Source organism: Ischnura elegans, chromosome 8, assembly GCF_921293095.1.
Source record: "Ischnura elegans chromosome 8, ioIscEleg1.1, whole genome shotgun sequence".
Taxonomy (NCBI): Eukaryota; Metazoa; Arthropoda; class Insecta; order Odonata; family Coenagrionidae; genus Ischnura; species Ischnura elegans.
The window spans coordinates 81,677,941-81,695,214 of record NC_060253.1 but is presented as its reverse complement, the minus strand read 5'-3'; the positions used below and the strand labels follow the sequence as shown (position 1 = coordinate 81,695,214).

Genomic DNA, 17,274 nt, shown 5'->3' with positions numbered 1-17,274 from the left:
GGTATTTTTGAGGGTTGTACACGAAACTTGGCCTTACCATTCCACAGACACTTGCAACGAAACAATTTATTTCCCTGAAGTAATCTTCATTGACTGAACTATGTAGCAAGCTTCTTCATTCCGTGAAAGTCCTCGGCACCCATGCACAATCTCCGAGGGCCACAAAAGGAGGCTTGAAATCCTAATAATCTAGTCTATAATGAAATGCAAAGTTTAATCCTAAAAACATAAGATAAGAAATAAGAAAACGTGTAGTTTCGAAATTGCTGTTACATGAAAATTTTTAAAGATTTATATTCATTTTAATGCTAGCTTCTTAAAGGAGACTAAACTTGTAGGGAATCAGCACTCCTGAAACGAAAGCAAAACATCCTAAAAAAAACCTACGTTGATGGTGCTTCACGGATATCATGCACAAGGAAAGAAGCGTTGACACTATTTTGATCTCTACCCTATCTAGAAAGATTGAAATCCCTCATAGATGGAGGCACACCTTAACCCAGCTGTTTCATACTGCATATTTTGAATGAGGAAGATTCACCTGCAGGAGGCCCTCAAGGGTTGCTGCCCTCTCCCTCGCCGAGGTGTGCTCACTCTGCACGAGGGCCCGTCTCCGCTCAAGGGCAGCCAAGGCATCTCTAGCCTGAGAAACCCTTGCTTCCAGCTGTGCACTCTCCTTGGTCAAGTGGCGCAAGGTGCAGCGCTTCTCAGCAGCATGCTTCTCCAAGCAGGCCAAAGTGCTGCGGGCATTGCTTATCTGCAGTGGACAAGGAGGTGACCCATCGCACCAAAGGTTAATCCCCAACAAAATAAAAATCAAAGGAAAAACTAACTTATCCTATCTCTTTTATCATTACATGGTGATTCCAAGATGGACCTCCAGAAAAACTTATTCATTGATGTTATGCATGCCATTTATGGTGTATGCTCACCTCTCTTTTGGTTTTACTAAAATCAAACAGTGAAAGTGTGGCTGCTCCACGGCTTCCACATCCTTCCCCTAACTCTTAATAAGCTAAGAGCCGTGGGGTAGCCAGGAATTTCGTTCAGGCCTAAAACCATGGGGAAATTTAAAAAAGAAACAGGGTACTAAGTAGTGGTTTTAAACTAATTTTAACACTTTTCATAATTGAAAAAACTTCATTTGCCAAAATATTTTGAAAATGCATGATATATTTTGTTTTCTTTCATGAAGCAAAGTAATTGTGTTTCTATATTTTGGGAGAGGTAGGGTGCCCCCTTAGCTATACCACTGGCTCAGAGGATAAGCAGAGTAAGTACATGCACACTCACTGCTTTCTATAACTGGTGCTTAAGATAATTCATGGATGAATGGAGGCAAGAGCTACAGACTACTGGGATAATGGTCAGTTTTAGTTCAGGAATATTCTATTCCAGCAAGCAGAATTTAGTGAAAAAGATTCTAAAATATTATTAGAAAACTTTGGAATGCTTAGTGGATTTGTAGACTGGGTACCACACATAAGCGCACTCCAGAAAGTTAGAACGAGTTGGGGTGACATGTTGGCAATCTAATTATGCTCAGATTGCACGGCACAAGCAATGGTAGCCAACAGACAGATCAGGAAGGGAATAAATTGACATGAGAGATAAGACTTCGGCCTTTTTTGTTTAATGTGCATTGCCAAGGAGACAGTGAAGGAGCCCCAGAGAGAGAAAAGCTGAAAGGTAAATAGGGTGGATTAATGCTTAAGTCTCATAGGTCTCTTCTAAAGTCTCTTCAGTGATGATCAGGCATTAATTTACCAGTACAGGAAAGGCTAACATGCACTTGCTGTGGCCAAAGGAAGCCAAAGTTAAACATTGTTACAACTACAGCTTCAAGGCTAATCGTATTAAATAAAAGTTACAACATTTTGAAAATCTTTTTCAGAGTGAAAAAAGCTCAGCTAAGACATTACAAATATGTACAGAGGTGGTTAAAAACATAACAGGAGAAACATTTCAGCCATTTGCACAACTCTTTAAAGGCAATTAGATGAGAAGTAAATAGTGTATGCTGAGAATAACAAAACATTGAAAAGGGAGACATTAATAAATTACACAGAGAGTTGATGAAAGGGTCATTGTACACTGGCTAATGAAGAATAAACATAAAAAACTGGTGATGAAGAAATTAATGTTAATTTTATAGTTTTTGGTGATAGATTTTTCAAAACTTTGAACGAAAAATTCTAAAAAGAGAAGTGAGTTGGAGAAAAAATAAAACTGTTACGCAGATGATTGTTTTCAACCTTTATCAAGTACATAAATATTATGTCCTCTAAGAAAAAGGAGAAAAATGTGGTGCAGACTCAACATAACTCATGAGTGTGTAAACATATTTAGCAATAAAACTCTTTTTTGCTAGTTTGTCAATCCTTTCCACTGACTCTCATTTCATATCGGTCGTCTACTTTCTATGTTCACTTGATTTTTAAGAAAAGGAAATAAAAACATTACTCCTATTGTTATATCTTGAAAGTGCTTTTTTTGCCCTGCATCATTTTTCCACCCCTTTTTCAGATGTATTTAAATTGTAACACAAACCCCCATTTCATGGATGTCTCTTGAGGAATGCATAAGTTTGAGCATAGTCAAAAGGAAACTCACATTGGTCTTGAGCTGGTTAACTTGGTGCATGGCTCGATCCCTGTGCCCCTCGAGCACAGCACCCTCTCGTTTCAGTGTCTGCGATTGCCATTCGGCCTGTCGGTTGTCACGCTGCAGGCTCTGCAGGAAGCGCTCCTCTTCAACCCGCGTCTCACGACACTGCAGCTCAGCTCCCTGCAGCCCATTCACCTCCTGCTCTCATAAGAAAATGGATTCATCTTTAGTCAATCAAAAGCATCAAAATCCTTGCGGCATTTCGCATCAATTGAAAATTCATCTAGTCACCATTGCAGCTAGAATAATTGTCTGGATTAATGAAATAAAATCTAATCACTTAACTCTCCAATCACACAACAACAGAAGGCTAATAGGAGTTGGTTTCAGTGAAATGAAAAATGGATCAAGAGACAAGTGCAACAAGCTAAAAAAAATAAAATTTATCAATCAGGAATGGTTGAACTTACTACAAGGACTCACCTCCTCATTGTAATGAAAATTTTCAAACAAGTGTGGATGCAAGCCCGTGTGTGGATGCATCCTGCTGCCAAACAAAAAAAAAATTCTTTCCAATGAAGAGATGAGCTTGAGGTGAGTTGTCGGAGTGACATTTTTTTTAAATATTCTGATCCCATTAATAAGCACTAGGATCACCTGCTAGTAATAAAAACCTAACCAGATAATTCCAATCAGGGTCAAACACATCCCCTTTGAGCCACCTACCAGGATTTTAATTCTAGGGTTGTCCAAAGCCTTCCCCCAGAACTTTAATTCTATAGGAAACCTTCAGCAGGTACTGAAACAAATACATACTACATTTACATGGTTACCACACCCTAACTGTTATGTAGGAAGGTAAAAATTTGAAATGCTTGATGCAATCAGTCTTTTGACATAACATGAAGTTTTGAAATTATGAATTTATAGGTGCATACAAAATTCACGCTAGTTCACACTGAGAAAGAACAGGAAGAAAAGACAGGTTGAATGATGAGTCACCCACAGAGAGAGTTTGTATATTTTTGGAGTGATATGAATGGTGTAAAATTCTCTTAATAATACTTACATTATCATATTCAGAAAAGTATGTTGGGAAAAGATCCAACAGCAACTCCAAAAATAAATGCAAAATTAACACAAATAAAAAATTAACTAAGAGACATACCTGTGGAAACATTGTGTTCATTAATTTTATGTGAAAATACCCAAATTAGACTATGTTAAAATGCACAAAGGTTAAGAAAAGACTTAGCTGTTTCACAAAATAAAATATATTTGCGACCGGTTTCGATACAGTGTATCATCATCTGGCAATTACAAGTATCAGTACATAGAATTTATACCCTTGAAGGCGTTAGAGGGGCGGTGAGGTGGAGGTGGAGAAAGGGGGGGGAAGGATGGGGGAGGGGGTAAGGGAAAGGAAGGTAGGTTTGGGAAGTACGTCGCTGATGGGTCACTGCACGGGGTAGCCGAGGGTTGGTGTATGATGACAAAATATGGGGAGGGGTGTTATGGAGTGGTGAGTGGCATCCGTAATTTGTAAATAAAACCTCATACTTTGCCAAACACCTCTTGGATTCCGACCACACAATAGCGATTTCGAACCGATAATCCTACTTAAAGAAAACAACGGCCCAAGGCTTGATGCACTCGAGCAGTTGGAAATTTTAGTGGGCCAAACCTCACCCAACATAACATTAGTTAACGAGCAATTGTATTCTCACCATTCACCTGCACTTTTCAATGTTTTTTCTGAGAAACCATTACGGATGCCACTCACCACTCCATAACACCCCTCCCCGTATTTCGTCATCATACACCAACCCTCGGCTACCCCGGGCAGTGTCCCATCAGCGACATACTTCCCAAACCTACCTTCCCTTCCCTTACCCCCTCCCCCATTCTTCCCCCCTCCCCTTTCTCCACCTCCACTCCACCGCCCCTCTAATGCCTTCAAGGGTATAAATTCTATGTACTGATACTTGTAATTGCCAGATGATGATACGCTGTATCGAAACCGGTCGCAAATATATTTTATTTTGTGAAACAGCTAAGTCTTTTCTTAACCTTTGTGCATTTTAACATAGTCTAATTTGGGTATTTTCACATAAAATTAATGAACACAATGTTTCCACAGGTATGTCTATTAGTTAATTTTTTATTTGTGTTAATTTTGCATTTATTTTTGGAGTTGCTGTTGGATCTTTTCCCAACATACTTTTCTGAATATGATAATGTAAGTATTATTAAGAGAATTTTACACCATTCATATCACTCCAAAAATATACAAACTCTCTCTGTGGGTGACTCATCATTCAACCTGTCTTTTCTTCCTGTTCTTTCTCAGTGTGAACTAGCGTGAATTTTGTATGCACCTATAAATTCATAATTTCAAAACTTCATGTTATGTCAAAAGACTGATTGCATCAAGCATTTCAAATTTTTACCTTCCTACATAACAGTTAGGGTGTGGTAACCATGTAAATGTAGTATGTATTTGTTTCAGTACCTGCTGAAGGTTTCCTATAGAATTAAAGTTCTGGGGGAAGGCTTTGGACAACCCTAGAATTAAAATCCTGGTAGGTGGCTCAAAGGGGATGTGTTTGACCCTGATTGGAATTATCTGGTTAGGTTTTTATTACTAGCAGGTGATCCTAGTGCTTATTAATGGGATCAGAATATTTAAAAAAAATGTCACTCCGACAACTCACCTCAAGCTCATCTCTTCATTGGAAAGAATTTTTTTTTTGTTTGGCAGCAGGATGCATCCACACACGGGCTTGCATCCACACTTGTTTGAAAATTTTCATACCCCGTGCAGTGACCCATCAGCGACGTACTTCCCAAACCTACCTTCCTTTCCCTTACCCCCTCCCCCATCCTTCCCCCCCCTTTCTCCACCTCCACCTCACCGCCCCTCTAACGCCTTCAAGGGTATAAATTCTATGTACTGATACTTGTAATTGCCAGATGATGATACACTGTATCGAAACCGGTCGCAAATATAATTTATTTTGTGAAACAGCGAAGTCTTTTCTTAACCTTTGTGCATCATGAAGGAGTTTCACCATGTTACGCCAACCACCATCGCATTTATGTTAAAATGTTCAAATACAGAAAGACCAACTGCAGCATAAGAAGCAAAGTCCTTATTACTCAAACATGTATACCAAAATTGCTTAAAATGAAGGGAAAATATTACCATTTGGTAATTGTTTGACTAATATCTTTAACAAAAATGTTTCAATTTTAATTTGTCCAGAAATCCCACAAAACATGTAATTATGCACTCACATGACGAGCAATGCTTATATCTTCATCACGCTTGGCCATATAGGCAACGCAGGACTCCCACTGTTCTATGAGGTACTGCCGGTTGGTGTGCATCTTGCGGAACAAAGTGCACATGTTCTCCAAGGCTAGCTCGAGCGACTGCACGTCGCAGTTCAGTTTGTCCATTTCACGCTGCTTGCCAGTCACTTCCAACTGAAGCCTCTCCAGCTGACGGTTTTGCTCCTGCAAAGATCTCACTAATTCAGACAGTTATGTATTCATGCCGTTGCAAGTTGACCTAGCAGTTCAAGTTGAATGATAAAACGTAAACATAATCATTCAGAGGTAAATTGGGGCATGGAGAGGAAAGTCAAATTCATCTTTAGTCATCCACTTTTGACTTTATAAGATCACCAGCTAGATTTTCTACATAGTATATTTGTTGAAGGACATACAGAGAAGGATGCACCAAATCTGCTTAACTTGTCATATTTATTGTGAGTTCCTGATATATTACATTGTTATACTACCATGTTGAATTTTGAAAATTTCAAGGACAGAGTAGATCCATGCCAATAATCAATTGCATCTCAAAGGTGAACATTTTATCTCAGCACCTGTTCTTATACAATTGTTGATTTGTATACCTTGAAAATTTCAGGATGATAGCATTAATTTTTAACTGTGATCAGTAAAAAAATCAAGAAAAATATGGGCAGTCTAGAAATACGAGAAATTACAAACCTGAAAAGATCTGTTAAAGTAAAGGAAACAAATTTCATTCTACTTGAAAGGGGGAAGTGCCAAAGGAAGAGGTCTGCTTAGTGGCCCATAAAACAGCTAAATAGGTGATACTAAGTTACTACGCTTGGCTATTGGCAAGACCTTAAGTAATGTATTTGTATGAATATAGTCCCCCCTTTTTTTCCAAAAATGCCCATGGTAAAAAAAGGGGGACTATATTCAAACCTATTTTTTTATTTTTTTTTCCGAAACTCAAGCCTCAAAATTAGGGGGGGGGGACTATAATAGGAGAAATATGGTATTACAGCCCAGCATTTTGAATGGCACTCACCTTAACTTTCAAGTTATCCTCATGGAAGTAGCAGTCAATAACTTGGTTTTCCTTCTCTTTCCGGAAAATTTCTTCCTCCCACAGATCCAATGTCTCACGGTCAAACTGAGCCTCTCTCTTAAGGTCCTCTATGCTCTGCTGCAACTGCCGAACTTCACACTGCGAAGAGAAAATGGATCTTTTGAAGAACTATTCCTCTTTCCAGACACAATCCAGACCTAATCCAATGAACATCATTTGCAATAATACACACCAACTGATGGCGATACAGCGATACTCAGCAGAGTATGCCGCACAATTGACTTGGTGACTTAACTGAGAAAAATATCAGACCAAATCATACACAAAGTTCATATATATACTGTAACCGTACGGACACCTTCCCTCCGGTACAATAAACTACAACTAATATGCCGGGCTAACGTCGCCGGCGGTGGGCCATGAAATAGGTTCACTTGGAACATGTGGCAGGAATAGGAGCGGATGCACAAGACTCTAAGTTTAGCATAACCATTTATTGATCCAACAGATATCATACGTAACAACGAAAAAAAAAAAAAACAATGCCACAAATAATCCCCTCATTGAACAAAACTAACCAAATCATGGGGCTGAGCTCGGTTGCGGGTGATTACGAGAGCTAAAGCACGGAAACATAAGCAAAGTGCCATTGCGACCCAACAAAATTTAAAGGACGGAAAACCCATGCTTCACCCCAGTTCTGTAATCAATTTTCAATGACCCAGTGCGATAGAGTTTACCAACGTAGGCTGGAAGGTCCGATGGTATTGGCTGGAGTTTAGGAGGCACCGGGACGTCGGTCACAGGTGAGGTGACCCCGGCTGAGGTCTCTGGAGGAACCGTGAAGTTGGTTACTGGCATGCCCGGTCGTCTTGCCGCCTGTCTGTCCAGCGCCGCCGGCATAGCATGCCTCCGACCTCCTTACTCCTCGGCAGTCAGCGATCATGAGAGAGAGCCAGATATCCTCTCTCTTCGTTGCGGCAACCGGTCTCCTCCTTCCCCTCCATCGCCTCACTCTCTTCTCCCTTCCCCTCCATCGCCGGTCGCACAGCTGATTTCCTCTCCGCCTTCCTCGCTCACGCCGGCCTTGGCTAGGTAAACTCTACCGCGCACGGGTTCCGTCTCTTTCCAACCCTTATTTACCGCTCGTGCCCTCGCTCTCGTAACCACCCAGCGACCTCGTGTTGTTACAATACATTTAAATTACAAAATAAATTCATAAGATAGGAAAAAAAAGGGATAGAAACACATAGTTTGAAAAAGGACGAGGACAACGGTGCTTTGGACAATGGAAAGGGCCAGAAATAAGAGGGTAAAATGTGGCCTGACTTGCACTCAAACCCAGAACCTCCCGGCTGCTGGTCCAGTGCTCTATCCATGTGCACTACCACAACAGATATAGTTTTCACTGGCAATAGGGTGGTTTCCTATTATTTCTTTATTGCCTAAATCGATGGATTATTACTTCTGGACTACGTATTTCACGCTTTTATATTTTTAAATGACGATATCTATTTTTCGCAATTAAATGAAAAGTGAAAATTTCCAAGCGCGCGAAAACGCGACAGGTAAGTATGAATGCCGGGAAAACTCCGTGTGATGTTGTCCTGGTTTCCGCTGCTGCAGGTGAGGTGACCTTGGGGTGAGGCTCAGAGTGCTGATACAACGCAGGATGCTAGCAGGTAGCAGAGTAACATGCTAGCTGGTAGCGCTTGGCTTAAGTAAGGATTATTAATACCTTATCAAACAAAGAAAACATTCCGACCTTAGCCAGTTTTAATAGGTGATTATAAAGACATGTTTCTGTGAGCTCTGTGCCTCATGCATGCATTGGTAACCTCAGACGATGTAAAACTCCTATCTACTCATATAGAAACTAGGTCCATGTGACGTCACGTGGAGTGGCATCGCATGGGCGCCAATCTGGCCTTTTTCAAAATAGGATAAAATTGACCCTTGCCATTTGTCTAAACCGGTATTTCTAAAACCAAATAATTTTATATTATGAATACAATAATGGTGGGTAACGAATCACAACCAATGCCTTTCGTTTTCTTTGATGAAGGAAACTACCTTATTCTGAGGATGAACAGGTTGTCTGGAACTCACGGAGGAGGTCCAATCATCGTTATATTCACCAAGGTAATGGCAACAAACCAATTAGGACAGCAATTACCCTTTCCTGCTGGCGCCTACAATAGAAAAATGTTTCCTCAGCTATGAGTAGCATAAGAATATTTGAAACCTCTCCGTGCGGAGCTCTTTTTTTGGGGAGGAGTAACCCTGGTATTTTCATCCCTCAGATTTGGGACCAAACTCAACTTTGGGGCCCATCCCTCACCCCAGCCACTGGTCTGGACCCTCTAACCTTATCTTAGCACGAATCCACAGTCAACTTATTATGTTACCAGTTTTTTTTTCAATCAAATTTTGCATTTGATTTTTAATAACTTACTCTTCAAAAAGAATTACAAACATTTTTTTTAAGAATTGTGGAATTTTACATTGATTTCTAGCATTAATAACAACAAAGTTAGTGAACATATAGTACTAAGAATACAAGTCTAGGAGTCCTATATTTTTAATGCTAAAATTTCATTCTAAAATTGTTCACGTATAGAACAAAACGAAGAATTCATTTCTAAGAATAAAAAAATTGTGGTATGTAACAAAATACATCATTGCAAAAACCATTGGCAATATAACCACATTGCAATGGATTCCTTTGGTGAGGATGATCATAAATGAGTGGGAGGGTCAGTCTTAATTGCCGAGGAGTGGGTCTCAGGCCGGACCTGAATGTGTCCGACATCAGTGGTCACTACCCTTCTCTCGCGTCGGCTATAGCCGACTAGCTAGGGTCGACGTCCGGTCATTTGTATTGAAAAATCCACGACAGCTATATCCAACGGTAAGTCTTCTGCGTATGAAAATGCGCATCGGCTCCACTCGATATTAGGCACGAAAGGCTTAAGATGACACATGCATTACACTTGATTGGTCATGAATAAAATAATTTAAAATATCAAAGAAAATACATCCACATGGAATTCTGTGCTATTATTTGGGAGTCAAATGTTAGAAAAAGTCGATAAAGGGTGAAAACTATCCCAAAAATTGTTTATCGCACAAATCCTTTCTTAGTATGTCGATGCATTGTTCAAGGGGTATATCATGAAATTTTCTTGGCTTTGTTATCAGTAAACTGGGCTGTGCATTGATGGGTGAGAGAATGATTCACTTTTATGAACTTATTTTTTCCTCCCAGTTTACCTCAAAGGCTTATGTGGTGCTAGCTAGGATGGCTTTTAATTAATTTCACCACATTTCCTGCACCAATCCAACAGTTCAATCATGAAAAATGAAAGAAAAAAAAATGTTTTAACCCTTTCAAGACAGTGGAGTTCTCTTCTTGGCGTGACTGCTGGACTGAGGTCCAAGAGACTCTTAAGTCCCCTCTTTACGGAGCATTTTTGATGGACATTTATTAAGAAGGGTCTCGTAGATAATCACGCACTCTCAGCACCAACCTATTTTGAACCTTCCTAGCGGGGACTCCGCATTATCTCAGACTCCAAGGGTAGTTGGGCCTCCTCCTTTCTAGGTTTACATATAACCCTACCAGCGGCATTGGTTCTCAGTCAACTTATGACTTGTTTATATGAATTAGCTACATGGATAATTGCTTTCACATAAATTGCAGGCTTTGAATTCAATTCCTCATTTTTTTATCTGAGAACTGTCAAATTTTTGAATGAAGCTCTAATGTCAATATTAAGGGACTGATCGCGTCAACAATTTCCATGTTGATGTTGTTACTGACATCAAGATGCAAGTTAAAATTTATGGTAGAATTTTGTTTAAAAATTATAAACGCTGCTCAGAAAACAAAGAATTCAATTCTTAATTTATATTTTTTGAGAAAAGAACAAATATTTATTTTGTAAACTGACTGAATAAACAGTTGTAAGACCACAGACCACAAAGAGAAGTTATATGAAACAAGGGGTCCGGGTACCTGCTCCCGGATTTTGAGGGTAAGGCCTAAGCCTCACTTTGGGTCCCAAAACTAAGACTTCACTGTACCCATTTTTACGCGTACATATTTTCGGCATTCATTCTCCTGCATAGGAAAATCTACGACGAAAATTTTGGCTTTCATCTCCTAGATTAAGAAACGTCCTGCCAAATATTTTTCCTGTTAATAGCGAAAGGGTTAAATAAGTTCTCAGATGAGGTTTGCAAAAGCCTGCAGCTGAGCACTTATTTCAACCACACCACACGAGAACAGTGGACCTTTGTGAGAAACAGGAAATTAAGATGATAGTGCTAGCAATATCAAACTGAGAGGTGCAGCACCAGTGTGTGAGAAGATGGATTGAAAGGAGGTGGCCGCTCCAAATGCCTCACCTCCAGTCCATTGTTTTGGTGGCAGGCATCTGTGTGCAGTCGCAAGAACTTGTGCATGTCTTGCTTCATCTTCTCCCCATCCCTCAAGGCTATTTTGATCATATGGTCCTCCGAATCAGCACATTTCCGGAATGAGTTAATCAGAGCCTGAAATATGAGAGGATTCATTTCACACAATTTGGAATGAAAATTCAGGATTTGCCATACTTAGATATAAAACATACACAATACATGAGGACCTATGGTAAGAAGCAATAACATGCATGAAATAGTCGACACACAAGAAGAAAGTTTATGATGCTACAATTTTGTTTTGATTTCCAAAAGTGTGTACTACGTAAACTTGTAATGAAGAAGCAGAGAGAGAATTAAGCAGCCCATTACCACATGAATCTGCCTCTCCCACTACAAAGATTCAAATTCAGTTACACTGAAATTCACAGCAATCATAACACAAAAACACAGAAATGATATTTTACCAACAAAAACTACATTACGGAAATCCAATCGCAATGGCAAACACACTGCTGCACCTGCTGAGCAAGAAATAACATGCAGGAGCAGGCTATACGGCTGAGGAGGTATATTACATACTAGAAAAAAGACTTGGAAATATCAAATCAAAACTTCTTGAGGCTACAAAAAAACTGACAAAAGAAGAATGATATCAAATGAAGATTTATTTATTTTATTTATTAACGCATAATTTAATTGGTCAAAGGCTATTGAATTCCTCAGTATAAAACACTTTAAAACATACACACAACAAGCATATGACATAAAGAGCATGAAAAATTATAGTTTATAAATTAACATTTGCACTAGACAAATAATTACATGTTGTCCTCAAAATAACTCATCCACACTGCAGTAAAGATGAACATAACCTTTGTAAATTTCCACACAATTTTTTATTGGTACGATTCGTTTTGACACTAAGGCTACATTCTCGAGTACAAAGATGTTAACCGCACAAACCTCAATTAATATTTGCCAGGGATGAGGAGGAAGGTAATGGAAGGGGGGAGGTTTCCGTCAGGGGCGTAGCAAGGGGGAAAGTCCTGGGGGACCGGACTCCTATATGACTGAAATACAGGGTGGTATCCAGAAGTAGTAGGACTGATTTTTTTCCGTGCGGGCAAGATTGAGGAGGGTCTGCAAGATTGGATATTGTGGTGGGGAGTCTAGGGAACAATTTTCGACATGCGGCAGTCGCCTGCGTGCATTAGTTGAGTGTGGAAAACTGTTTTAGTGACCTCCTGTTTAGACGCCTTGCCGTTATTTGCGATGGAGCAAAATTTAGAGCAGCGGTACGCCATCAAGTTTTGCTGCAAAATTCGAAAATCCGCAACCGAAACCAAGAAAATGATTACGCAGGCCTACAAGGATGATACCATGAGCCATTCCTTGATATTTGAGTGGCACAAGTTGTTTCGGGATGGCAGGGAGCTCGTCGAGGACGACCAACGCGCCGGGCATCCGTCAACCTCGAAATCGAAAGTGAAAGCGATGTTGATTGCATTTTTCGACCGTCGTGGAATTGTCCATAAGGAGTTTGTACCTCCTGGACATTCTGTAAACGCAAGATTTTACGCGGAAGTGCTGCGAAATCGGATCACACGCATGCGATCAGACCTGTGAGGCATTGGAAGCTCCACCACGACAATGCACCGTGCCACGGCGCGTGGATTGCGAGGGATCTCCTGGCCAAATTCGGCGTTTCCACGTTGCCTCACTCCCCTTTACAGCCCTGATGTGGCACCACCGAATTTCTTCCTGTACCCCAGGATCAAGAGGCAGCTCAAGGGGTATCGTTTCGACACGGTGGAAGCGGTCCAAGCGGCGACGACGAGGGCGCTGAACAGCATTCCGGAGGATGACTTCCAGAAGGCCTTCACGGCGTGGAAGACTCGCTACCAGAAGTGTGAGGATGCCCAAATTGATTGAAATTCTTTGTCGGTTTTGAAGAGTATTGAGTCGGTATATCAAAATGTTCGATAAATTAATTTTTTTTTAAATCAGTCCTACTACTTCTGGATACCACCCTGTATAAAAACAAAATGTCTTTCCTTCATTAAAAATAAAACAAAATATAGAGAAATCATAAATTTATAGAAGATTTCTTTGACAATGAAGTTTTATCGATTATGAAAAGTGTTAAAATTAGTTTAAAACCATCTACTTAATATGTACCCTGTTTTTAAAAAAATTTTCCACCCTGGTTTTGGAAATTCCTGGGTATCCCACTGGTTAGGGTGGAGTAGGTGGGTGGGCGTAGGAGTGGTTGCATTGTATGACTAAGTTTTGGGAAAGAAAGGCTGGGAAGGTTAGCTGGCCAGGGATGGGGGTGCTTGGTTTGATGGGGGAGTAATTTGAAGAGGGATAGTGCGGTGGTAAGGAGAGGTGAGTGCTTTTGGAATACAATGTCTTTGAGTATTTGGCCCACACTCAAATTTGACCTCTTAATCTCCAATTCTTCAAGAATGTCCATATTCTTCCCCATCTAGGCATGGTCTAGAACCTCGGCTATGAAGTCTCTGTTGTGTCCGGATTCCCACAGGTGTTCCACAAAATGGGATTGGTTCACCAAACCATGCACTCCCACCAGATAACCTTCCCAGCCTTTCCATCTCCAAACTCACAATCAGTCACACAACTCCACCAACCACCCATCTACTCCACACCAACCTCCCCCTCTTCATCAAATCCCCCACACCCCTAACAAATATAAATTGAGGTTCTTCCAATTAATATCTTTGTACTCGAGAATGAAACCTTGGCGTCAAAACGCGTGGTACCAATAAAAAAATCAATGGAAATTTACAAAAGTTGTTTATCTTCTTTCAGCATGAATTTTACCAAGTCATAGCCGAATCTATCGATTTCATCGAGAATGATATCATTTACCACATTACCAAAGCTATCTATTTAGCATTAAAAGTTTAAAGGAAGTATAATTTTTTAGCCTTATTAAGTACTTCCAAAACTTCTGGTTTTAATTGCTTGGGTGAATTCAATCGATGATATGCCCAGCAGACATAGAATAGGTGTACACCAAGGATGAAATTCCTCATGAAAAATTCATATGATTTAGCCAGGATTCAAACCCAGAACTCCCAATTACCAGTCAGGTATGCTACCGCAGTTACACCACCAAACAGGCCAAGATCTAGGGCGGGCCAGAGGGGACACAAGCCGCAGGCAGCAGATTTCAGGGGTTGGCAAAAGTCAAAAAGAGTCTTTAAAAAAGTTATTTAATTTTTCTAATTTAATTATTCAATAATTAATAAATTATTAATCAATAATATTAATATAACTTCTTAAAAGCAACATACATGTGTAATTTTAACTTCCACGTCTAAAAAAATTGATTACAGATTGATCGACAAAAAACTGATCTTTACCCTCCTGACAAAACTCCTACTTCCGGCCCGGCCACCAAGTCATCTTCCTTCAAGGTGAATCTCAGACAGGGGTTAACTCGCACAGTTTGTTCAATGAAAATATATTAAATTCAATGCAAGTATTCTAATCTGTGATCAAAAATGGCAAAGCTGAAGAATGAGATTAAGATTACTTTCGAATATTTATGAATACATTTACTTTTCTTCTTTTTTTTCAAGTCCCCTTGTGCAACATAGGTGCTGGATTCATATGATTCTAGTGCATAATCAAAAATATTTCAAATTAAATGGAATACAGACTCAGTAAAAAACTATGAAAATATTATAACAATGACCGATTAGAAAATCATAGCCATCATAAGTTATATTTAAATGCAGTGAAAGGAGAATGGATGGTCTGAATTCACTAAGTATCCTTGTCCATCAACAACATTGGAGTTATCTGGATTAAATATCTGAATTTGAAAAAAAAGTAATTGATCAATCACTGGAGAAAAAGAAAGAGAATGAGCAAAAAACAGCCTCCTACCTGGACATGTTGACGAAATTCTTTTATGTCCTTCACATGTTTTTCTATGGCATTCACTCGGTTTGTCAAGTCTTCTGTTTTTAAAATAAAGGCTGCCTTGTCCTTAAGCATTCCTTCCACCTATATTTCAGAAAAAATGTATTATTATTACAGAGATTATTAGAGATAACGATACAGATTATACTGTGTGATGCTTGGCAACAAATCCCACGAGCACCTATATGTCTATACGCCAAGTAAGAAAAAATTTATTCAAGTTATAGGCACTATTTGAAATACAGCACCTTACAGAGTAGCCACTACCAGAATACTAGCTTGTGGCACATTCTGTTCCATAGGTCAATCCCTCTTAACTTAGGCAAGTAGAGGGTAAGCTACCAAATGCTTTAACTGTCAAACTTTTTGTTCAGCCACTTGGGGCCTTTGCGACTATTACAATAATATACCCTATAAAAGTGGGGGTCTTGTGGTCTACGCAGCATCTATAGATAGGACCTCAATGAGAGCTCAAAAACTAATGCATACTATGAAAGGCCCCCTGGCATTTGATACTGGGCTGATTTTATTACAATTGTGGTGATATTACATGGGTGAATCATATACTGGAAGCCACCTATGTACGAGAATTTTGAGATTTGAATTTCACGAGAATTTTGACGAAGAGTCCTCTCGCAATCTTTTTGAAAACTTGGCCAAATAATTTCTTGTTGCCTCATAATATTCGTTGGTATAGCAGACTCAGTACCAAGGCACTGTGGAAAGCAGTGAACCGTCACCCCAAAATAACAAGATGAAACAAATAATTGATTATAGGTATTTCCAACCTAGATTCAATAAACAGGGGGTAGACAATTAACGTCGGTCCTCCACCCAAGGCTTCTGGGTAGAATTATTCCCTCCCACAATCATGTCATTAAACCTTTCAGCTCGAAGAAATTGTCAGATACACCTCTATTAATCCAGTATGACTATAAAAGGGCATGACAAAAGGTGATTCTAGGGCAGTGAAAAACAAACCTTCTTCGAAAGTTTTTCATTTTCTTCATTAAGAACTGGAACATGGTACCCGTCTGTCCATCCTATAACCTTGAGTATTTCGTCCACCTTATTCATACTGCTGCTGATTTTCTAAATACTGATTCTGAAAAAAAAAGTGTTTGAAAAAGCTATGCAATGACTTTTGACGCTTCCCGGAGAAAAGTATGAAAAAAGGACACACTACAGGATTAAATACCGTAAGAAAGTCATTTGCACACCCACGCACGCTATCACAGGAAGGAAGAACTTCATCAATGGGTTGCCATGGTTTCATGTTCGCACCATTCATAATTTATCCACAATTTTTTGCTGTTGCTATGGCAACAGTCGCAGCATTTCCCACGCAATATATCACGAAAACTGAGAGTGGGTTAACAGTTCTCGCGGTTTTGAACTTTCCACCAACCTCTTCTAGATGTCACTAAGCCCGGAAGGGCATTCACGCAGTGCACAAAATCAAATAATAGGCAGGAAAAAGAGCTGATGAAAGGGAGGAGTACAGTAGCGGCGGTTTTAAATTGAACTATAAAGGAGTTTTCTAAATATTTCAAAATACCAATGCATGCCCACGGCCCAAGGTGGATGGTTACAGTCGTCATGCCATAGTAGAAACCGCTCTGGCGAACCATGCGCCATTTTAATGGAAAGTTTTGGGATAACCCGATAACCAATTCATAGTTGTGTGCAGCCCCATGACACTTCCTATCCCACTCCATTGGGAACCCATGGTCTTTTATTGAAGTCGTTTCCTCAACCTGCCGCACGTTTGCCGGGGCGGCGCCACGTATTCTGGAGGGCAAGAATTAGCGGGTAAGTTAATTTCCGTATTGTTGAGCGCATACTACAGGTGAGTGGAAATAGTCATTTTTGTAATTAATTAAGATTTAGTTTTCATTTATTTTCGAATGTTAGTC

At 39.8% G+C, this 17,274-nt stretch overlaps 1 protein-coding gene across 4 annotated transcripts in view; it reads right to left on the bottom strand.

Annotated features, from left to right (window-relative positions):
- The window catches only part of LOC124163947 (coiled-coil domain-containing protein 39-like), a 33,497-nt gene extending 16,467 nt beyond the window's left edge, over positions 1-17,030 (bottom strand). For 2 of the 4 annotated variants that reach the window (XM_046541066.1, XM_046541070.1), the window contains exons 1-8: positions 16,557-17,030; positions 16,340-16,463; positions 15,323-15,442; positions 11,390-11,536; positions 6,959-7,117; positions 5,905-6,126; positions 2,614-2,805; positions 542-757 (exon numbers count right to left, since the gene is read on the bottom strand). In XM_046541066.1, the coding sequence (XP_046397022.1) occupies positions 542-757; positions 2,614-2,805; positions 5,905-6,126; positions 6,959-7,117; positions 11,390-11,536; positions 15,323-15,442; positions 16,340-16,435 (1,152 nt within the window). In that variant the 5' untranslated portion in view covers positions 16,436-16,463; positions 16,557-17,030. Of the gene's footprint in view, positions 1-541; positions 758-2,613; positions 2,806-5,904; positions 6,127-6,958; positions 7,118-11,389; positions 11,537-15,322; positions 15,443-16,339; positions 16,464-16,541 lie in introns of all 4 variants that reach the window. The other 2 variants (XM_046541067.1, XM_046541068.1) reach the window with 2 other exon arrangements.
- Positions 17,031-17,274: the final 244 nt, after the last annotated feature.